Below are 24,390 nucleotides of genomic sequence, written 5' to 3' on the forward strand. Positions count from 1 at the left end.
GGAAAAAAAATGCCTTTTTACTTTTTAAATTGTTGTATCATTAATAACCCACGAAGCCCAATTATAGCTTATCGTATACACATGCGTTTGGATGGATCATGGGAAATCTCTCAGTGGCCATACATTCAGAACACAATGATCCCCCTACACACACACACCAGTGGCTATCAACTGCCAGTACTTCGTCAGGAAGAGATGGGATTCAGGAAGGCCCTCCGCATTTGTGGTGGAATTTGGCTGTTTTGATGGTGGGCGGGTCACGTGCAGGGAGTCACAGCTGGTGTGAGTTCGTGATGTTTAAAGCCACAGCGAGTTCAGAAGTTTGCGTTTCACGGACCTCCTCCCCATCCTCCAACTTGTTTCTCCCTCCTTCCCAGTACGTTCCTTAAACTTTGGTGATGGGGTGGGGGTGTTACAAATAAGCTCTGAGATCAATATTGTAACTTTCAAAAAAAATGAAAAACCATCTACTAATGTGGCACAAACACACAATGCACGGTTCAGAAATTTCACTCCAAGAATATATGAAAAACACTCATTAGAAGACGCGGACACATATTATCATGAGAACATGATTCACACCAGCTTAAATAACAGAAATATGTCCACCAGCGATGAGACACATCGATAAGGCTTGATCCCACCTACAACGATCTCAACTGTAGTGAACAAATGAACGCTGTGGGTGATGAGTTCACAAATCACAAACAAACTCGAGCAAGAGAAACCAAGTAACACATGCTGCATGATTCTAACTTTTAAGAGAGATCAAAAATCGACAGACTCCAATGCTCTACTAGTTGCCTTAAGGAGAAGAGTGGAGATGACACCAGGATGACAGTCACCAGTTACACCATTATTCCCTGACACGAATGAGGGACATCCTCTGCCTTTGTCCTATTCAGTCAAGCTACTATAAAAGTGCATTATTTTTTCTGAAAACACAGTTATGATTTAATTTCTTTTAAATGAAGGTGTATGGATTCATCTCACAGAATTTAATTTCCTCATTTTATGAAGACAATGTGTTGATTGGTGTGTATGGCCTCGGTGTATTGGAGCTGCTGCTAAAAAGAATGAAGACCTAAATTGGCTGATGTTTTCTAGGTCCTTGTGTCCATTTGCCCTACTGGCCCACATTCAGATTCTTTTTCATACAAAAAGGACTGGGGCGGTCACCCTTTACCCACATCCCCTTTGATAAAGCTGATGGGATACATGTTTGCTGCCTCTTGTAGTGTGGAATAAGCAAGCTTCTCTGAGGAACAGGCTTGGACCCAGACCTGGATTCAGTTTGACACTGTGAACATAAGAGTATGCTAACCTTTCCCCTAATCAGCATACAGCCAAAGGTACAAGATGAAGGGATAATTTGACCCCTTCCTGTGGCCACAACAGTTGTCACATGGCCATGACAAGAGCAGAAATAACACTGATGAGTGTATACAAACATTATCCACAATTAGTTATTTAAAGAAAATTGTCAAGGATTTGTAATATATTGAACAACTTCCTCCTTAGAGCATTTCCCCATGATCCATTGGAAACAAACAACAACAAGGAAAATTCCTGTTATGTGCAGGGTATAAAAGCCCCAGGTCTGAAACAGTCGTCAGAATCTCAGAAACTCCTGTGAACAGAACCTCTCCCTCCACATCCAACACCATGACCAACTCCTGTTGCTCCCCTTGCTGCCAGCCCACCTGTTGCAGGACCACCTGCTGCAGGACCACCTGCTGGAAACCAAGCTGTGTGACCAGCTGCTGCCAGCCCTGCTGCCAGCCCAGCTGCTGTGGCTCCAGCTGCTGCCAGCCTTGCTGTCAAACCACCTGCTGCAGGACCTGCTTCCAACCCAGCTGTGTGAGCAGCTGCTGCAGCACACCCTGCTGCCAGCCTTGCTGCTGTGTGTCCAGCTGCTGCCAGCCCTGCTGCAGGCCCAGCTGCTGCCAGCCCTGCTGCAGGCCCAGCTGTTGTGAGTCCAGCTGCTGCCAGCCCAGGTGCTGTATCTCCAGCTGCTGCCAGCCCTGCTGCAGACCCAGCTGCTGTCAGTCCAGCTGCTGCAAGCCCTGCTGTGAGCCCTTCTGCCTCAACCTGTGCTGCGAGCCAGCCTGCTCTGGGCCTGTGACCTGCACCAGGACTTGCTACCAGCCCACAAGTGTCTGTGTGCCTGGCTGCCTGTCCCAAGGCTGTGGGTCCAGCTGCTGTGAGCCCTGTGGTTGTTGATCAACTTACCACAGACCCCTAACAACAAATCTGCAAGACAAGCACAGTACACCAAATTTACCACCACTTTCTGCTAATAATATGTACTTAAGAGTAATACATGTCTCATAAACCTCCATAGTTTTCTTGTTAACAGATTTGTAACTTGATCACTGGCTACCATCAAATCCATTTTGATATCTTTCTTATTCCTCTGGCTCCTTCTAAACATCAACTGATCTTCACCTCAGTTTGTGACCTCAGCTTTGACCAAGAGAAAATTGCCTTTCTAACTTAATAAATTAAAAATAAGAAAAGATGCTTATAATCATCTAATTATAACCTCATAGTGAAAAATATCTCTCATTTTATTCCAATGTGGTATATGATTTTATGATTCCTCTTGTAGCTCCTTTATGACCACTTCATATTTTCTTCTTAGCTTAAATAAAAAAATAAACAAATAAATACCTTGTCCATTGGTGTTTTTAATACATTTTTGCCTATGTTATGTTGTGCTTTGATTTTTTTTTATTATTATGTTCTTCAAATTATGTTACCTCGTCTATGCTGCAAACAGTTGTTCCAAAAGTTGTTATGCTTGTGGAACTCCATCACATGCATGGAAGAATGACTTAATGGATGATAGAGCTATTTCTGCTCATGATTTCAGCACAGGTTTGTTTGGGACTCCAGTACTTGGAGGAAACAGCAGGGCGGCCAGAGCAGTTGAGCAGCACCATATAGACCAGAAAGAAGCCAGCGCAAGAAAGTATGAGGGACTTCATATGACCTTCAGAGGCAAAGCCCAGGGTCTTCCTCCAGCCAGGTTCCATCTGTTTGCGTTTACTCAGCGTATAGAACAGTGCCATTAACTAATGAGCAGGCACTCATACTCAAGCAGTAGCACTTGAGCAAACCCAGCCCAAGTCAAGTGACCTCTGGTCAGCAGGCAGTTAGGGATAGATGGAATCAAATCAAGGGCCCAGGTTGTCAGATTCTTGAGGTCGGGTAGTCACGGGTGCAGTTTTAGTTTAAGGAAACATGGCGCTGTAAGCTGAAGAGGGGCTACATGTGCTCTGCCTTCCTCTCCGGCAACATCATTAGTTCCTCTCATTTTCACTTCACCTTCATTAACACAGCTCTTCCTGATTCATGACTCATACCTAGGTCACCACGACCCACACCTGAAGAGCAGCAATGTTTTTAAGAGTTCCACTAAATGATGGGAACTCCAGTCAGGCAGATGGAGAACGAACGCCTTCAAATACATTTAATGATCCAAATGCTCCTACTACTGTCCTTAGACTTTGATGTGAAAAGTTGCCATAGTAAAAGTTTGTCGATGCCATAGAAATGTACTTATTTTTCTGATCTCTATTCCTATATGGCTTTGAGTATCACTAGAAAATAGAATTTCACTTACACTCACCCTTGGAGAATAATTGTTTCCATCTCAATACTGCATTAAGGAAATATAAGAGTAACAAATCCCAGAATTCAAGGCAGCAGCAAATTAGTGATGCTACCAACCTTTGATCCTCTGTAAGCTTTGAACTGACTAAGGGGTTAAAACTATACCTGACGGTTGGGGATTTAGCTCAGTGGTAGAGCGCTTGCCTAGCAAGCGCAAAGCCCTGGGTTCGGTCCTCAGCTCCAAGGAAAAAATAAAAAACCAAAAACTATACCCGAACTATAGGAGGGAAAGAGCAGTCAATTGAGCAAACTGACTGAGAACGTGGGTTTTGAGGTTGGCGAGGCTATGAGGGAGGAGACTTCTAGGAATGGTGGTCATTGTGAGCATGGAGCTAAAAGAGAAAACAACAAACATTCTGAGAGAAAGAATAGATGGTGGAGAACTTACTAATCTCGTGGTTAATGCTGCTACAGGCAACAGGAAACAATGAAAGGAAATAACGAAGTAAATACCTTAGAGGGAAGAGCTGCCACTGACACATGGTCTTCTCAGCTGCATGCCAGAGATTCTTTCTATACCCTTCTTAAAAATATGCTTGAGGGAGAGGGAGAGAGGGAGACAGTGGGGGTGTGTGTGTGTATGGAGAGAGAGAGAGAGAGAGAGAGAGAGAGAGAGAGAGAGAGAGAGAGAGAGATCTTAGCTCAGAAGAATATTTTTATTTTATTTCTGTTTACATGAACAGAAAAGGGAGGTCAAGGGCTAAGCATTGAGTGGTCTTTGATATGAACATTTCACAGTAGATTTTATCAATACGAACAGTAGACTTGACTCCAGGAGTAGTGAATCAGCCCAGACATTTTCTAGATGGACAACATTAACTTTTCTTCATCTAAGACCCAAAGCTTTACTCTGTTGTCCATTCTTCTTCAATCAATTTGTAGTAAGCTATGTAAACATTGACTATAATGACTTCCTGGAGTTCTCCCTTTAACACGCAATGTAGAAAACTAATTCCTGGATTTTGCCTATATCAATGAGAAACTAGAAAACTCTAGGATGACATAGAAAGTTTAATTTCCTAAACTGTAAGAGAGGCTTTAGAAAGGTCATTATAGGATGTCATTTAGAGTTCAGGCATAGCAGCATTAGAAATTTGTATTCAATAACTATTGCCCTTGCAATGAGCAACCACCAACTTGGAGGTTTAAACAATACAAATTTATTATCTTCCAGTTCTAAAGATCAAAAGTCAAAATTCAGCATCATTGAGCTTGAATCCAAGTGTTGGTGCAGTTGCACTGCTTCTGTAAGTGAAGATTGGCATTTTCCCAACTTCTAGGATCACCCACACTTCTTGTAAATATTTCCATATTTTCCATCCTTACCTTTCTTCATATTTACACTGTGTTTACACTGAACACCTACAAATAGTCCAGAACAACTCCCTCTTGAGAATCTTAATCACGTCTGCAAAACCCTTTTGCAGTGGAGGGAGACGTGTTCATAGTTTGGGACCTGCCCACCTCTTAGGGATTCTTCTCAAAAGAAGACCCTTGATATGTTCAAAAGTAACTTACTCATGGTAGGGAGAATCTAAGAATAAAATGGTATAATGTACTTATTTCTACTAAAATGACATATGTCAAAATATTCCCATACAAATGAAGATTGTATTGAAGTTATAGAAGTTAGAATGTCAAGACTTATAAGGCTACGTATGTCTAGAGGTTTACCCTCTTGCTTGGTGCTCAACATGCATTAACAACTCAGAACTACTTGTTGGAGTGTTTTAAAAGTTGATTAACGACTCTTATACACATGCTGCCCCCTTAGATCACCCCTTAGTGAGCCTGTCTAAACCTCAAAGTCAGAACCTGAAAAGCCCCTCATACCTCACATGAACGCCACAGAAATCTGAGCACATCAAGAATTGGGTGTTGACTTTGAGAACGCACACCCTTCCTTCTGACATCATAACATCATTGGTTAGTGATGGAGATTACATCATTAATTTCAGACTACTTTTATGTTGTAAAATTATGTTTAATTCTTCACTTCTTAGAAAAAAATCATTAAACAGAAATAAATGAAATGTTGATTATGAATAATGAAGTTATAGACAAGACACAATGTAGGGGAAAAAACTACTGACTTGGAATACATACCAAAATGGAAGCTTTTATAATGGAAATTAAAACACTTGAGAAATTTAAGGATAACAAAGATAACAGATGTCAGAACTTAGGAGGACACTGGAAAAATGCCATTTAGAGAGAAACCTATAGTCTCTTACTATTTATGCTACAAAAAAGCTCTAAAGATAGTGAATATAGTGTTTGGTTTAAAAGTTTGAGAATAAAATAAGATTATCAAAAGTAATTAGATGTAGCCTCATATGAATTTAAATTAAGGAATGAGGTGGTAAATTTTAAATGAAGGAAACCAACAAAATCTATAGTTTGTGCATATTGAAATGTTTTAAAGGAAATATATTCCAGATAATACTCGTCTGAAAAAGAACACATTTGGGTAATATTTGGACTGGATGAAAACAGATACACATCTGCAATCTTTTCTGACAATGTTCGATACATAAACTCAAACTATGAAAATAGATCCCTATCGTGTATCATTTACCAAAAGATAATATAAGTTCATTAAAGACTTAAAATTAACACACAAAAAATATATTTGCCCATGGGAAGTGTCACTGTTTGGAGGTGTGACTTGTTGGCATAAGTGTGGCCTTGTTGGAGAAAGTACATCAGAAGGTGGGCTTAAAGCTCTCTCCAGCGAGGAAGTGTCAGACTTCTCCCGTTCGCCTTCAGAAGAGATGGAGAACTCTTAGCTCTGCCAGCACCGTGCCTGCCTGGATGCTGCCATGCTTCCTGCCATGAAAATGGACTGAATCTCAGAACCTGTAAGCCAGCACCGACGGAATGTTGTCCTTTATAAGAGTTGCCTTAGTCACAGCAATAGAAACCCTGAGACAGGAAGTGAATATGATCTCTAGAGACATATACTAGTATGGGTGTGTAACTAAAAAATTCTAAGTTAGTGTTAAGAAGATGGCACCTTTGGGTTTAATATAAGATAATACCTACATAGTCTTAGGATGCTTGGTTTCCTTAATATGAAATAAAAAGATCTATAAATAATACAGAAACGATTGATTGACCAGCCAGCACTAAAATTGAGAGAGAAAGAGAAAAGCAACAGCACAGGAAAGGGCACTGATAATATGAGCAAAGGCTAATATCTAGGACATTTAAGGAATGTCAATGAAGAATCTTTTTAAAAGACAATTCCACAGAAACAAACTAGACATGATAGTACCTTACAAATGAGAAACACACTTATAGGACATATGTAAATACAACTCATCAATGTTCATGAATTTGAATGAAAATTATGAGACAAACTAAATACACAGATAACAAAACTCTGCAAATCCCACAGCGAAAATACCAGGTATTAAAATGTGAAGCACCAGTTGGTTCAGTGGCATATAAAAGACTGACAACGTGACTTGAAGCTCTGGAATCCACACAGTGAAAGAAGAAAACAGTCTCAGGCAAATTGTTCTCTGACCTCCACATAAGTGCATGATGCACACATGTGCATAGACACATACATACATGCAAATAAATAAAATAAAAAATGTAAGCATAAAGCAGTAAGGACAATAAATTATAGGGAAGTATTTGATAATGTTGGCCATATGCAAATGTTCAAATCCAGAAATTGCACTGTAAGACTATATGGGGATGTATTTACAGGAATGCAAGCTCAAGTACACAAAGCTTTAGACAAAAATATTCATGACAATGTGAGTCACAAAAGTCCTAGTTATAAAAATTGTCCATCAATAACACAAGAATTATTACATTAAAGTGTCACACAATAGGGGCAGGAGAGATGGCTCAGTAGCTAAGAGCACAGGCTGCTCTTCCAGAGGTCCTGGTTCAATTCGCAGCATGTACATGGTGGCTCACAACTGTCTGTAACTTCAGCCCCAGGGGCTGGTGTTCTCTTGTAGCTCCTGTAGGCACTGCAGGCTTGGTGCACACACATAAATGTGGAAAAATACTAACACACAATATGAATAAATCCTTAAAGCTATACCCCACGATAATCAACTGTATGAAAAAGGAGCAAACAGCTATAATATTCAATGAAGTAAGTAACTTTAACAAACATAATTTTGGGTGAGAAAAAAGAAAATAAAGCAAAGTATATGACATTTCAATTTGGATAGAATTTCACAATTCTATCCTGACACAGTCCGGGAAGTGCTTTAGGGAAGGACTGTGATGTTGATGTTTTCACAGTGGCAAATCCAGTCTTTCCTTGGGTCCAAGCCTAGCACAATTAATCACTTGAAGCATGATTTTCAAAAGATTTGCAAAACCCTATGCTATTGTAAGTCATCAGACTATTTGTCTTATAGGGTGGAAAGGACAATGGTGAGGGGAAACAGAATGAAAATGGCTGCCACAGAGTTGACAACTACTTACTGACATGGCTGACAGCTTTGTCAAATTTGGGTGAGCTATATGTTTAAAGGCACACACTTCTCTGGAAGCATGCTATGATTCAAGTTCCTTTTTAATGAAGTTATCTGTGGGGTCATGGAATTTTCTCATTTTGTGAAGACTATACCCATGTCCTACATGAGGTAATGTTTCTCCTGTTAACTAGAGTTAAGGTCTAAATTGTTGATGCTTTGTTAACCCCCATGTTAACCCCCCATAACTTTGGTTCAGAGTAATATACTCAAAAGAACCATTCTTTCTTCAATAAAGCTATTGCTACAGCAACTGTGCATGTTGCAAACAAACATGTCTATTATAATCTGGAAGAAGCAGACAGTTCCAATTAATAGACTTGGGCCCAGGCAAAAATGAGATTTGCCACTGTGAGCATATCAACGTCACAGTCCTTCCTCAAGCACTTCCCAGGCTGTATCAGGAAAATGTACAAATTAAGGAACGAGATTTTTCAGCCTCTCTGTGCCCACAGAGCCATCACATGACCAGAGAGTAACCAAAGTGGGAATAGTGGCAATGATTCCAAAAATACCATCAAGGAACTTATCCACAATTAATTGCAGCATAATTTTCAAAAGATTTGCAATGCTTGTAGAGCAACTTCCTGCTGTGAAACTTCCTCTTGAAAAGCAGAAAACAAACAATAAGGAAAAGTTGTGCTTATTGGTCGCTTCATGGGATGTCCAGGGTATAAAAGCCCCAGGTCTGAAACAGTCGTCAGAATCTCAGAAACTCCTGTGAACAGAACCTCTCCCTCCACATCCAACACCATGACCAACTCCTGTTGCTCCTCTTGCTGCCAGCCCACCTGTTGCAGGACCACCTGCTGCAGGACCACCTGCTGGAAACCAAGCTGTGTGACCAGCTGCTGCCAGCCCTGCTGCCAGCCCAGCTGCTGTGGCTCCAGCTGCTGCCAGCCTTGCTGTCAAACCACCTGCTGCAGGACCTGCTTCCAACCCAGCTGTGTGAGCAGCTGCTGCAGCACACCCTGCTGCCAGCCTTGCTGCTGTGTGTCCAGCTGCTGCCAGCCCTGCTGCAGGCCCAGCTGCTGTCAGTCCAGCTGCTGCCAGCCCTGCTGCTGTGAGTCCAGCTGCTGCCAGCCCAGGTGCTGTATCTCCAGCTGCTGCCAGCCCTGCTGCAAACCCAGCTGCTGTCAGTCCAGCTGCTGCAAGCCCTGCTGCAAGCCCTTCTGCCTCAACCTGTGCTGCGAGCCAGCCTGCTCTGGACCTGTGACCTGCACCAGGACTTGCTACCAGCCCACAAGTGTCTGTGTGCCTGGCTGCCTGTCCCAAGGCTGTGGATCCAGCTGCTGTGAGCCCTGTGGTTGTTGATGAAGTCACTACTGGAATAGAATAATCTATTCTTAGAGCTGCTGGAATTTTACTTCATTCCAAACTCTCTGCCTTTTCTGTGCCTCTAGTACGCATACAATCATCAAATTCTCAGTCCTTCTTTAATAGATCTGTGAACCATCTTACCCATTTTGATGTTTTCTTCATTGTTCTGCCCTAGATGTTAAAAAAATATACAATTAACAACTATCTTATTATATATTTGCAGTGATAAGCACCCATCATTATATCTGTTCAGGTTTTTTCTTTTGATTCACCACGTGACTCATCATGACATATTTGTATTGTCTGCTGGACTGAAGAGACACTGCCCACTGCTATTCTAATAAAGTCTTCTTTATTCTACATCCCATTGTATGTTTGATTTTTTTCTACTATTGATTTGATTTTCACATTATGTCTTTGATCTAAGTCATGTCATTCATTGCATTAAATTCACTGCACTGATCAAAATTTCTTCACTGTGAATACAATAAGGGAAAGAGCAACTTAATGAATGAAAGATTTCTTCTACATCATAGCACCTGGGTAGGGGGCTCAACTCAGGATTCCTTGTCCTTGTGATTGGATGAAAATCATGGTGCAAGAGTGTATATGGACAGTAGTCACTGTGTGGAGAATGAGTGGTTTTGGGTGTTTGTCCTGAAATGGGGCATTTATAGACCTCTCCTACTCCACTGCAAAGGATCAGGGAGCATGAGGGTAGAAGGGACAGAAAGTATTTAAGAGCTGGAAGTTTGGAAGAGCACTGGGAAACACTGTCCAATGCACAAGGCATGGCCATTGCTCTGATAAACTCATAGCAGCTGTGGTTCCTTGAAAGGTTTAAGTGATCGTGATACACCAGGTATCCAGTCTGGGTCCTGGTTTCTGCTTCTAGAGCGAACATAACCACAGGTTCAACTCCATTTAAGTAGCTATAACACTGGAACTTGTGCTTCGATTCTTCTCTGGCAAGGGAAATACTGAAATTTTTCACTTTCTGATCATATTAACAAAATTTCTCTCAATTCATTGCCTACGCCTTGATCACCACCAGCCACTGAAGGCTGGCAATGACTTTAAGAATTCTACTAAAATGATGTGAACTACATTATCCTGGTCTCTGTCCAGTGACTGGTTAACCCCTTTTAGTCTGTGTCTGCTACTGTCCCAGGACATTATCATGAGTGGTTGCACTAGAAACAATGTGTTCATGTCATAGAATGCCACTGTTCATGTTCTCACACTTGTCACCAATAGCAAGCAGCCATGTGGGAATAAATCATGCCCCATGAGACAGACTAAGTTTTCCCTACACTCAGACATAAAGGGATAATTTGTTTCTAGGTCAAAACATTATTAAAGGAATAAAGGAGTGACAAATCCCAGGAATCAAGGTGACCAGTGTGCATGCTATCCACCTTTGATTCTGTGTTCTTTGGGCCACATAAGGGATCAAAATAACCTCCTGAGTTTGAGGAGGGAAAACGAATCAGAAGAGGGAGATGGAAGCCCGAGTTCTGATATCTAGACTGTGGAGGAAGGGAGGGAGGGCATTAGAAGCCATGGTTTATATTAATGTGGACTGGAAAGAGAAAACTCCAGAAGTCCATGAACAATAGGGAACGTACAAATGTAAGTGTTGATGCTGCTATGGGAAAGGACAAATAATTAAAAGAAATGAACAAATGGACAGCCAGGTTTATCTCCCTGAGAACAATTAAAACATACCCACACAACACCTAAGGGGTTCCCATTGCAGGGTGTGTGTGATCTTCTCAGATATATAGCTAGAGAGGCCCAGTAGTCTGTGTGCAACCGATCTTCAGAGAGACATATCTTAGCCCAGACGGTCATTTGATCTTCCTTTTTGTTTAAGGATACAGATGAGGGAGCTTCACTGGACTGCATTTTGTTCCTTGTATGTAGATTCCACGATACCTCTTATCTAGAAATGGAGAACTCGAAGCCCAAAGAATCATCCCATGTGGGCTTTGTCTGAACTCTATTAACACAAACTTAACTCCCTTTGATGTGTGTTTCCATTAAAGTTATATGTGCTTTTAAATACGTCTCCAGTCTGTTTATAGAAAATGACATAAACACTGATTGCTCTTTGAAATTCTCCTTTGCCACACCTAGAGATTACACTCTTAGACTTTAAATAGGTTTCCTTCAGAGAGAAAGTTCTTTTGGATTCTAAGCCCCAACTCCAAGATATGATAGCTTAACTTCAAAAAGTTAAATGGGAGCCATTAGAAAACTCAGGAAAGAATTAAAGTCAAGTCCGGGCACAGTGGGACTGGAAATATACATCTGCTTCTTATTACTCTTGAAATTAACCACCACCAGCTTCATGGCTAAAGCATGAAGTGATGTTATCTTCCAGCTGTGAAATCTGAAGCCAAATTGGTCTCACTGGGTACAAATCCAGGAGTTGGTATGCTTGTATTCCCAACAATAGAGGAAATCCATCTCCTGACATTCTTTAGCTTGTAGAACTGCCCACATTCTTTGGATCATGAGCCTGTGTTTTTCTTACCTGTGTTCTCCATTTTCCTCCGTCTTTGTAGAGACTCTTTTTACATTGGACATAAGAGCAGCCTCTCCCTCTTGAGATTTCTAACTAGAAAACATGGTCAAAATACATGACAAACCTGCAAGGAATTGTCTATAGGAAACCCAGCAACATGCACAATAAGCATATGACAATAAATGGAATATGAGAGAGGGCCAAGGCAGGCCAAGGAAGAGGACTCAGGTATGGAATCAACAAAGGCTTCAATGGAGAAATTAAAAAACAAAAAGCAAAAACAAAATCCAGACAATTAAAAACACGTAATTAGACATAATTGGCACCACATAAAAGAGACCTATAAATATCCAAACGAACGCATGGGAAGTCAGCTCACTGGTCTTCAAGGAAAATCAAATTAAGTCTATGATGAGAAAATACAAAATAGCTACTCTGTTAGTCAGTCTTCTGTCACGTGACAAAATAAGATAAACAACTTAAAAGAAAACGTCTATCTTTTTGGCTCATGGTTTCTGAAGTTTAGGTTCACAATCACTTTATTTTATTGCTTCTAGGCTTATGATTGAAGCACTATTATCGTGGCAGAAACATGGGAGAAATGAAAACTGACCGCCTCATGATCACCAAAAAAGGAAGACACAGAGACAGAAGAGCCAAGTCCATATATATATATATATATATATATATATATATATATATATATATATATATATATTGCTCTCAATGATCTCTTTCCTCCAACTTGGTCATACCCCTAAGCTTTTCTCAGTATCATCAGTACAGCAGAGGGCCAAGTGTTCAACACATGGCTCTGATAGACATTTAAGAACCAAACCAGAACAGATACATAATAAAAATGAAAACTGGCTTAATGCCCAGATTGAAAATATCAAGTGTAAATGATACTTAAAGCAATGTGAACAACCAAGTGTATATTGTATATATCATTGCAACCTTAAGTAGTAGGTGCATGTATGTTGATGTGGGGGCTGAGGGGGAATATACACACGTGTGCAGCTGTGGATGCATGTGTGTACACAAGCTTGTGTGTACACATACCTGTATGTACACATGCTTATGTGTACACATGCTTGTGGAGGCCAAAGGACAACCTCAGTTATTCCTCAGGGAGCCATTCACCTTGTGTTGAAATGGTCTTGCTTTGCCCTGGAACTTGTTGATTAGGCCTGGCTGGCTGGCCAGAAAGCCCCAGATATCTGCCTATACCTTCCTCTATGGTTCTGGGACAACAAGCATAAGTCACTTTGCTCGACATCTTTTACACAAGTTCTAGGGATCAAGCTCAGGTTCCCATGATTGCTTTAAGGTAAGTACTTTACCAACTGACCTATCTGCCCAACCCATGTAGCTGTTTACTTTAAAAAACATTTTTGAGCTGTATATTAATGTTTATTATATTCACAATTTGGAATCCAGAATTTTCCCTCAAAGAGTATATCTGCAGATGTCTACACACTTGTAGACAAAGAAATAGGCAAACCATCATAAGAGTATGATTCACAAAAAAACTTAAGAAAATGTCCATCAAGGACACAACAAGTTAAAAAAATATAAGGTCTTGTCATGCAATGAGGATTAGTAGATTATAGCCTTATCATACAATTATATGAAAGGTCAAGTAAAATTAAAGACATAAATGCTGAATCCAACGAAACCATTAAATCTCACAAACATAAGTTTGAGCAAAAGAAAATGAACCATAATGAGTTATATTATCTCATTTTAGTAAAACTCAAAAGTTGACACACTGTAAAAGCAAACACACACACACACACACACACACACACACACACACACACACACATCCACTAGTTACCTTAGACAGCAGGGGAAAGACTGCAATTATAAAATCAAGGCCATACATACTGTACATACACACACCATCACCTAAAACGAAGGACACATGATTTCCTGTATCATACTAGGTCAGACTACATATGAAAGGGTGTGTTCTTCTTTGAAAGTATTATACAAATTATTTTAAAATGAAGGTGTCATCTTATGGCACTTAATTGCTGCAGTGTCCTCTGGTAAACAGGGTTCAGATCTAAGGTGACCAATGCCTTCTAAACTCCATGTCATCTTCTGAACTCCTGTGTCTTCTGAGCCTCATGTCATCTTCTGAACCGCCATGTTTTCTGAACCTCTCGGTCTTCTTTCTGACTCTGTATTCTGGCTTTGGAGCTCATGGATACATTTGAAAAGTGACTACAGGCCACCTTCTTGTCATGAATTCTTTGCTGAAACTGGTATAGCATGGGTATCATTGGTTGCAGATAGGCAAGCCTGTTACAATAAGCAAATGTCTCTGGGAAACAGTTTGGACTCGGGCATGGCTTCCTTTAACCCCTGGGAATATAGCTCTCCATACAAATACATCCAGTCTGCACACAGCCAAGAAAACAAGAGAACAAAATGAATAAATACATGTTCTAGCCCCTTCTGTAGCCTCAGAGACTATCACCTGAGCAGATGATAATCAGAGTAAGAACAACGCTGATGAAGACTTCTAGAAATGTTCTTCCTTGAATTATCCACAATTAACTGCTTACATCATAATTTCAAACGATTTCTAAAACTCAAGGAGCAACTTCCTGCTGTGAGGATTTCCTCTTGAAAAGCAGAAAACAAACAATAAGGAAAAGCCCTGCTTATTGGTCCCTTCATGGGATGTCCAGGGTATAAAAGCCCCAGGTCTGAAACAGTTGTCAGAATCTCAGAAACTCCTGTGAACAGAACCCCTCCCTCCACATCCAACACCATGACCAACTCCTGTTGCTCCCCTTGCTGTCAGCCCACCTGTTGCAGGACCACCTGCTGCAGGACCACCTGCTGGAAACCAAGCTGTGTGACCAGCTGCTGCCAGCCCTGCTGCCAGCCCAGCTGCTGTGGCTCCAGCTGCTGCCAGCCTTGCTGTCAAACCACCTGCTGCAGGACCTGCTTCCAACCCAGCTGTGTGAGCAGCTGCTGCAGCACACCCTGCTGCCAGCCTTGCTGCTGTGTGTCCAGCTGCTGCCAGCCCTGCTGCCGGCCCAGCTGCTGCCAGCCCTGCTGCAGGCCCAGCTGCTGTGAGTCCAGCTGCTGCCAGCCCAGGTGCTGTATCTCCAGCTGCTGCCAGCCCTGCTGCAGACCCAGCTGCTGTCAGTCCAGCTGCTGCAAGCCCTGCTGCCAGCCCTTCTGCCTCAACCTGTGCTGCGAGCCAGCCTGCTCTGGACCTGTGACCTGCACCAGGACTTGCTACCAGCCCACAAGTGTCTGTGTGCCTGGCTGCCTGTCCCAAGGCTGTGGATCTAGCTGCTCCCAGTCCTGCTGCTGATAACTCCATCTCTTGTCACAGGATAGCTTGCCGTCATCTAACCAAAGTCCCCAACACAATCATCCTGTGTGCTTTGCCTTCACTATCCTTGCATTGTCTTCCTGGAAATGGTCTTTAGGGTCAGTTGGATAAGACAGCCTGCTCTTCTCATTACTCAGCACTCACCACCCTGCTCCATTTAATCTTCTCTTGAGCTTCAGTTGTGGTCCTGGATCCAGAAAAGAAGCTTCATTCTTGCTCTTCAAGGAACTTAAGCAAAGAAACCTTCATTCTTCTCTCTTAACCCTTCTCAGCGATAATTATTTCATTTCTTAGTGGACTCGTACTCTCGTCAGTATTGGGCTCACTTTAAGTTGTCTTCTGGGTTCCATGTGTTCTAAATAAATCTGCATTTGTTTTTCTGAAAAAATATACGGATGGTGTTTCCTCTTTTCTTGGGTTTCTGGGTACTCTAATGGCATTCGCTTCACAAAAGCTTATATTCTGAATGTGTTCGTCATCACTGCACAGTCCCACGGTAGCCTCATAACACGTTCAGAGCCAACAAAGTTCCTTACTCATTTGGGACAGCACTCGGGGCTTGGTTTTATCTCGGGCTACTTTCACGTACATCTTCCTCCCAGCAGAAACAGCCAAGCACTGGGAAGATGTGCCGGTCTCTGGCCTCTCCTGCTGGGGAAAGCTTCACACTTGCACACGTAGGGCATTATTTCAGATCACAGGAAAGTGAAGGACAGAGTACTATCCACAGTTTCTAAGTTAGATGTCTAACAACAGGGGATAGGTAAGGAAAATATGTCTTATATACATACTGGATAATTTCAGCCATAAAGAAAAATGAAGTTATGTTGTTCTGGGGTAAGTGGGTGCAACTGGACATAGTTGTGTTAAGTGAATTAAGCCTGGGTCAAAGAGACAGATATCTTATGTGTTCTTTTATCTTCAGCTGCTAGACTTTATGTAATCACATGAGCCATTAACATATATATATGCGTATATATATGCATATATGTATATATATTGCATGAGATTAGAAGTAAATTTCTTCCGTTCTCTAAAGCAGTAGTTTCTACTGCATTCTAAATACTTATCCTTATAGTCACAGATAAATACAGTTCTCACCAGTTATCAAAGTAGCTTCCTTTTGCAGACACATACTATTACAGAGCTCCATGGTTGGTCAAGTTCAGAGACGTGACCATAGGGAAGACAGCATCTTGCTCAGTCTCAGTTGGTATATCTATGATGCAACCCCTACACCTGGGGTTCCAAAGGCATCACGGAAGAAGGAGCAGGACACCTGATGTTAGAATGTCTTCCGGATATGAGAAGCACGATGAGACTAGGAAGGCTCAACAGTATGGTTACCTAAACAAGATTGGCACGATGACAACTCTAATTGACAAACCTACATGTGTGAGGAAACTCTCTCCAAGTCCCACCCCTAGATGAAGAGCTAGAGCAAATAATGGATGCTGAGAAAAAGGAGGACCTGTTCTCTCCGGGGATGAGTCCCCTGATAGGTCATCCAATAACAAGTAGTTAGGCTGAAACCACATGTACATTCAAGCACTAGTAAATGATGGGGGAGCTATGTATGCACGTGTGTGCATGTGTATATGCATATTGATGAACATGTGGTAATTATAGAAAAAGTGATACATCTGAGAGAGGGGGAAATAGAGGAGTTTGGGAGAAGTAAGTACAATACTAGTGTATGAAATTCTCAAAATATTTTTAAATAAAATATAAGCAAAATTTTCTAGAGGTATAAAGGGGACTAATCATGGAGGGGTAGGCAGAGAGCAGGTGAAGTGAGTGGAGCATAGGTGAATATGTTTACCACGTGATCACAGTTACTGAACTTTCTAGTAAACACTTAAAGTAAGATAAAACAAGACAGGAATTGCATGGCATTAGAATCCATGAGTGGGTATGAGGAGGACTGTCAAAGAGGGGACTATGGGTAGATGTTAAGGAAAGGTCATTATAGAGGAGCACAAAAAGGCTTCAGGACTCTCTTGGGCTCATGCAGGACTCTTCATGAGGCTCTCCAGGACTCATGCAGGATACAATCCAAAGTCTGGAGTCTACAGCCTAGGAGGTGCCTCAGCTTATAAAGGGCTTGCTACATAAACATGGGGGACCTGCATTCATGCCCTCAGAACCCACGTACAAAGCTGGGTGTAGCCGCATGCACCTGTAGTCCCAGGGCTGGTGAGGACACAGGAAGACCCGTGGGCTCTCTGGCCAGCCAGTCCAGTAGTTGTTGAGCTCCTGATTCAGTAGAGAGACCCTGACTCAACAACTAAGATGGGAAAGCTATAAGGAAGAGAGGCAACATTGACCTCTGGTCTCCACATGCACAGCCTGTGCCCTGCTCACACACTTACACATGCCCACATACTAACAACAGGAGAATGTACTTGGTCATGGTACCAGTCACAAGTGGGAAAACAGTTCCAAGAGGCAAGGATGACATGAGTGTGGTTTCTTGACAGGAGATATGGGTAGATGAAGTATCGAATGGGAGAAGGAACTTCTCAGCAATAATCCAGTGCATGTATCACAGGTGATTCCCAACAAGGAAAAGGTATGTCAGGCACCATAGGAGATAGATGATCCCTGAAGCAATCTTAATGGAGATGCAAAAAAATATGGAAATGGGCCGCTCTGTAAGTGATACAACTAGAAAAATATCATCATCAGCTGAGAAAATTCCTAGCCGATTTCAAGAGAGTTTAAGGTGGGTTTTAGTTTCTGTGGATAAACTCTATCAGAGCGCTTGAACTGAATCTCTATGAGATCCCCAAGCATCTCCGACCAATCAACACAGTACAGTAACGGATTTATTCACATTCCCTCGAGAAAACCACAGCACGAAAAGGACTGCATCATGTTTGAGGGTACATTCAGGCTGGCATTAAACTGTTAACTATTTACCCAAAAATAAAAGGGAAAGTACTTTCCAGAAGCCTCAGAGTTGAATCTTATTATTTCTACAAATCCACCAGGGTTTGAAAACAGTTCTTGCAACTTCAGAAACCTTGCTTAAATGGAAGAAGATAAGGACGCCTTTGGGGCATGTAAAATTTATTATCTCCATGAGTCAGATAAGTATGCATATTTATCATGATTTTAAGTCTAAAACTGAAATTCTTCTGCTGTCTTAATAAGCCATGAATTCTAAGAGGAAGTCAAATAAATAAGGCCACTTATTTTTTTTGACCACAAGAATTACAAATATGTTTCAATCTCAGACCTGGAAAATGGACTATACGCAGCCTTCTAGGGTAAGAGAGGCGCCTTAGATGTTCTGACAGCACTGAAACTTTGGTTTCTTTTCAGTCGTGGGTGGAATATGAATAGGAAGGACATTGTTGCTTGGAGACATGTCATTTTCACGTCTGTCTGACATTTGCTTCTGAGAAACAATGCGGTATATCTCTGTTGGAATTGTCTGAAAAGCAGCTTCAACATTTGTCCAATCTAGAGCAGATGTCTCAACGAACGCAAACCATTCTTCTCTGCAAAAGCCCTGAGATGACGTAAATCACTCTTATTGCCCACAAGCATGATAACAATGTTACTATCAGCATGATCTCTCAGTTCTTCCAGCCACCGCTCTACGTTTTCATATGTGAGATGCTTAGCAATGTCACAAACCAGTCAGGCACCTACTGCTCCAAGACAGTATGCAGACAGTATAGCCCTGTACCACTCCCGCCCTGCTGTGTTCCATAGCTGTGCTCTTATTGGTTTCCCATCAACCTGGATGCTTCTTGTTGCAAACTCTGCTTCAATGGTACTCTTGCTTTCCAGATTAAACTCGTTCCGGGTAAATCGAGACAGGAGGTTACTCTTTCCAACACCAGAATCTCCAATAAGGACAAAACCAAGAAACTGAGGGGCGGGAGCAGGGGTAGCAACGGGGGCAGGACCGGGGATCAGTGGGTCATCTCTACAGAGGTCAATAAGGTCACTTTTTAAATGAAAGGCGAGTGTGAGTGGCAGCATTGTCTCCTGGAATCTCCTGAATTCATACTGAAACCCATTGCTTGCCTGAAGACCTGGAAGACTCAGAGAACGACCCCCTCCCCTGTACTCCGTTTGGATAGGCAATGTCGGTGCGTTTATCTCTGCCTCCCCTTCATCAAAACTACCATAGTTCACTATTCCTCCCTCATCTAAGATATATATAGTATAAATTGCCAACTGAGCCAGAATGAGTTTTGCTACCCTCAGTGCTATTTCTTTAAAATGTGTCCTTGTCCGTTTTGTGTTGCTATAACAACACATCTATGACCAGACAGTTTATAGAGGAAAGAGGTTCATATGGCCGATGACTCAGGTGTCAGAAAACTCCAAACAGTATCAGAATCTGCATCCCAGGAGGGCTCCTCGGCAATCATAACGTGGCAGAGAAGTAGAGGGAGACAGTATGTGTTGCTTACCTAGTGCAAGACGAATCAAGAGACTGACTCGACGAAAAGCAAACTTGCTTCATGACAACCTGTTCTCTCAGGAGCTGGTTCAGCCCTATAAACCCCACCCATTTCCTGGAGCCAATACCAATCAATTCATGAGGGTCATTCCCACAATCTAATTATCTTCCACAAGACCCTACTTCTTAAAGGCCCTACTGCTTTGGCACTACCCACCAGAGACCAAGACGCTAGTCCATAAACCTTGGAGAGATGAACCCTACCCCAGCTACAGCAGGATGTTGTTACATGACTCTGTAATGTGTAACCTATTAATTACTGTCTACCATTCCACACTCACCCATAATACTGTTAGCATGTGGTTTGGGCAGGAACGTGCTTTAGAAAAACCAACACAAAGAGCCACATCAAATCCAAACTGAATCATGGAAGACTGATTGAATCTTGACAGATTGGGAACCAATTTTATTGGAGAATGTGAGGGAAATATAAAACTGAAAGTTAAATTCTGGAATTAGAATTGTTCCATAAAGAGAAACAGCATAAAAGTCAGTCGCACTCAATGCCACAGACATGGGATCAGAATCACATTAAATTGTCCTCAGAGGTACAGATGAAGTGAAGATTTGGACATTGATATTTGTTTTTAAAAATAGTATCAATTATAACAACAATAATAATAAGATCACCCCATAACATAAAGAAAAGAAATTTCAACATTTTAAAGTTATAACAGCTAAGACAATAAGGAAGAGAAAAATCTAGCTACTCTGATGAGAGAAATATATGACACAAAGTATTGTAATTATGGAATATTAAGTTGTCCCTGCTGTATCAAGAAATTACAAATATGTCCACTATATTGACAGCTTAAGACAGGTTACTTAAAATTCTCTCAAAACTCTTCTTGGTAAATCGTTAAAATAATGAAGGAATTTGGATGCAAAACAATATACATACATGAGTTGTTTCCCACATTTCAGGTAGCTAAGAATTAACATTACAGTATGCATATTGGCACAAAAGATAGGATACCTACAAATAAATCTAATAGACATTATGCAAGGCTTCTCAATGTAGTATTATAGAAATTTGAATAAGGAATTTCTTAAATTTTTATTTTTATTTTTAATGTGTCTATGCATATGTGCGTGTATGCATGCGTGTGTGAGCCCCACACATGCTAAAGACAAAGTGTGTGCTCACTCATAAGTGAACGCTGGCAGTTAAATAAAGGATAATTGTGTTACAATCCAAAGACCCAGAGAGGCTAAGTAAGAAGAACAGCTCAGGAGGAACACATGGATCTTTCCAGGAAGGGGAAATAGAATGGATTTTGCTAGTAGACTGGGGATGTGAGGGGGGATGGGAAGGTTGGAAGGAGAGAATACTAGGAGAGACAACAGGAGTTGGGGGAGGGGCATTTGAGGGATGATGTGAAAACCTGTGATAACTTCCTGGAGTCTACAAGAGTGACCTTAGCAAAGAGTCCTAGTAACTGGGGTTATGGAGGCTGAACAGGCCACCTTCTATAACCAAGCAAGGCTCCCAGCATTGGAAGAGGGACACCAATCCAGCCACAGAGGCCTTGACCTACAATCTGTCCTGCCTGCAAGATGTGCTGAGGTGATGGTGACGCAAAACTTGTGGAAGTGACCAACCAATGACTGGTCCAAGCTGAGGTTCATGTACTGCCTGGATGGCCAGGAACCAGAAGCAGGACAACCCAGAGAGCCTAGGCTAGAACCAAGCAGGACTGAAAGAAAATCGATTAAATGAATTCTAATGATATTCTGCTATGGTTATAGATCAGTGCCTGACCCAACTGTCATCAGAGAGGCATCATCCAATAACTAATGGGAGCAGATGAACCAGGGCCAAGCACTCGGCAGAACTCAGGGAACCCTGCAGAAGTGAGAAGGGATTATAGGAGCCAGAGGAGTGGAGGACACCATGAGAACACAGCCCACAGAATGAACTAAGCAGGGCTCACAGAGATTGAAGGGACAGTCACAGACCCTGCATGGGTCTGCACCAAGTCCTTTTCATATTCATTATGGTTGTGTAGCTTGGTGTTCTTGTGGTGTCCTAACAGTGGGAGAAGGGGTGTCTCGGACTCTTTTGCCTGCTCTTGGGACCCTTTCCCTCCTACTGGGTTGCCTCATTCAGCCTTGATATGAGGGTCTGTGCCTAGTTTTCATGTATCTTATGTGATGTTCAGTCAATATCACTGGGAGGCCTGCTTTGTTCTGAGGAAAAATGGAGGGGAAGTGCATCAGAGGAGAGATAGGTTGGGGAGGAATTGGGAGAAGTTGAGGTAGGGAAACTGTGGTCAGGATGTAAAGTATGAGAGAATAATTTTTAAAATGCTTAAAAATAAAAACTAATAAAAATTGTAAAAAAAAAAGAGTCAGAAAAGGTTGTTGGATCCCCTGGAGTTACAGGCAATTAGGAGCCATCTGAACTAGGTACTGTTACCTGAACTCAGGTCTTCTGCAAGGGTTGCAAGTGCTCTTAAGGGCCAATTCACCTCTCCAGTCACCAACTAAGCAAATTTATGAACAATTCTATTCCTAGGCATTTTACTTTTAAAAAGAAATCCATATATTAATGAAAATATCTTTCACAACTTCTAGAACAGAATTATTTTAATATTTTAATAACCTTGAATTTCTAACTATACCGTGTGACCATGAACAGCAGAGGACAGAAATTATGTCCTATCCATTCACTGGGAGATTATAAACCAATGATAATGAATGAATTATCTGGATGAACTGACGGTAATAGTGTGTGTGTGTGTGTGTGTGTGTGTGTGTGTGTGTATGTATATATATATATATATATATATATAATTCTGTACTACTTTGCTCATATGAAGTTTATACGCATATACACAGCTGGAAGTAACCTATAATCTCACTTTATTAATAAGCAGATGTGAGGAGATTCTACTCTGAAAAGATGGTGCTAAGTTCAATTTCTCATTGTGCTCAGAGTGACTCAGGCATGTTCCTCTTGTGATGAGCTTGTAAACTAATGATTTCAACACTTTTCTAATGAATGGTGTGCTGGAGATAGTTTTATGTCAACTTGACACAAGGTAAAGTCATCTGAGAGGAGGGAACCTCGATTATTAAAATGTCTTCATAAAATTGGCTATTCAGAAGCCCAGAGGGTATTTTCTTAGTGATTGATAGGAGAAGGCCCCAGCCCATTGGGGATGGGATCAACCCTGGGCTGGTGGTGCTGAGTTCTATAAGAAAGCAGACTGAGCAAGCCATGAGGAGCAATCCAGTAAGCAACATCCCTCCATGGCCTCTGCATCAGCTCCTGATTCCTGTCCTGTTTGGGTTCCTGTCCTATTTGAGTTCCTGCCCTCACTGTCTTTGACAATGAATGTTATATGGAACTATGAATGAAACAAACCCTTTCCCTTCACGACTTGCTTTTGGTTGTGGTGTTTCATCACAGCAATAGAAACCCTAACTAAGACAAATGCTATAATTCAGAAAAGTTTTGAATATACTGTAACTTACATATAATCCACACATCATCCCCCTCTAAAGTATTCGCTTGTTCACACAGAAGAACAAAGGAAAAGACAAGTCAGTCACCCAAGATCACTGATTGGTACTGTTCTGCATAGGAATGCATTTTACCTACCATCTTACCAGTGCCGGGGACACACGGTGGGGGTGGTGGGGAGGCTGATACATTCCCATGTGCATACACTACTCCTGGGATGGTAGTTGCAGGCACGAAGAGACATGGAAGAGAACAAGACATTGCATAGCTGGGAAGATCACACAAGACATTGCATAGCTTGCTGGGAAGATCACACAATCAGGCCCCTCCCCAGAAATGCTTCCTACTCTAAGCACAAAGAAACAAACCTGTAGAAAGAACAACCCTGACCCTTCCGGGCGGCAACCACCACGTAACCAAATGATGATGTGACTCTCTCCTTTGGTCTGAAACAGTTGTGAGTTCATCTCAACTCACAGATATAAATAGTTACCTTTGAAAACCCCATTAACATTTTGTAAACCATTTCCACTGTGTAGGTCACTGATCTGAATATAGGAAAAATAAAAACAGCAACAAGGAAATCACTCACTGGTTGGTGCACATCTTGAAAGCCCCAGGTGTAAAAGGGCAGTGAGAGGAAGTCATCCCATCCTAGAAATTTATAAACAAAGCCCACATCAACATCATGACCCACTCCTGCTGCTCTCCTTGCTGCCCTCCATCCAACTCCTGTAGGAACACCTGCTGGGAACCAATCTGTGTGACCATCTGCTGCAGGACCACCTGCTGCCAGCCCAGCTGCCTCCAACCAATGTGCTGTGAGGCCACCTGTCTCCTAAGACAACTTGTGCGGTTGTCTGCTGCAGCGCACCCTGCTGCCAGCCCCACTGCTGTGCGCCCCTGTGCTGCCAGCCCTGTGGCTGCTAACCATCTTCCCATGTAAACACCAACACATTGTGTTTATGTCATTGCCAGCCTTGTCATATCAGACCAAATCCACTTTTGGTGGATTTTGAAAGCCACCATAATCCCAGCAGA

At 41.9% G+C, this 24,390-nt stretch overlaps 1 protein-coding gene, 1 non-coding gene and 2 pseudogenes across 2 annotated transcripts; 3 read left to right on the forward strand and 1 right to left on the reverse strand.

The window, feature by feature from the left end:
• The first annotated feature begins 1,665 nt into the window (after window positions 1-1,665).
• Window positions 1,666-2,223, forward strand: Krtap9-1-ps1 (keratin associated protein 9-1, pseudogene 1). The gene has a single exon (XM_063270013.1). It carries the CDS (start codon window positions 1,666-1,668, stop codon window positions 2,221-2,223), a length of 558 nt encoding a protein of 185 aa, XP_063126083.1.
• A 6,716-nt stretch (window positions 2,224-8,939) lies between these two features.
• On the forward strand, window positions 8,940-9,500 carry Krtap9-7 (keratin associated protein 9-7). Its single transcript, XR_005490830.2, has one exon. It is a non-coding gene; the product is annotated as a keratin associated protein 9-7 (transcript).
• Window positions 14,822-15,376, forward strand: LOC100910814 (keratin-associated protein 9-1-like; annotated as a pseudogene).
• On the reverse strand, window positions 18,684-19,393 carry Rab11a-ps1 (RAB11a, member RAS oncogene family, pseudogene 1; annotated as a pseudogene).
• Window positions 19,394-24,390: the final 4,997 nt, after the last annotated feature.

Source organism: Rattus norvegicus, chromosome 10 (assembly GCF_036323735.1).
Source record: "Rattus norvegicus strain BN/NHsdMcwi chromosome 10, GRCr8, whole genome shotgun sequence".
Taxonomy (NCBI): Eukaryota; Metazoa; Chordata; class Mammalia; order Rodentia; family Muridae; genus Rattus; species Rattus norvegicus.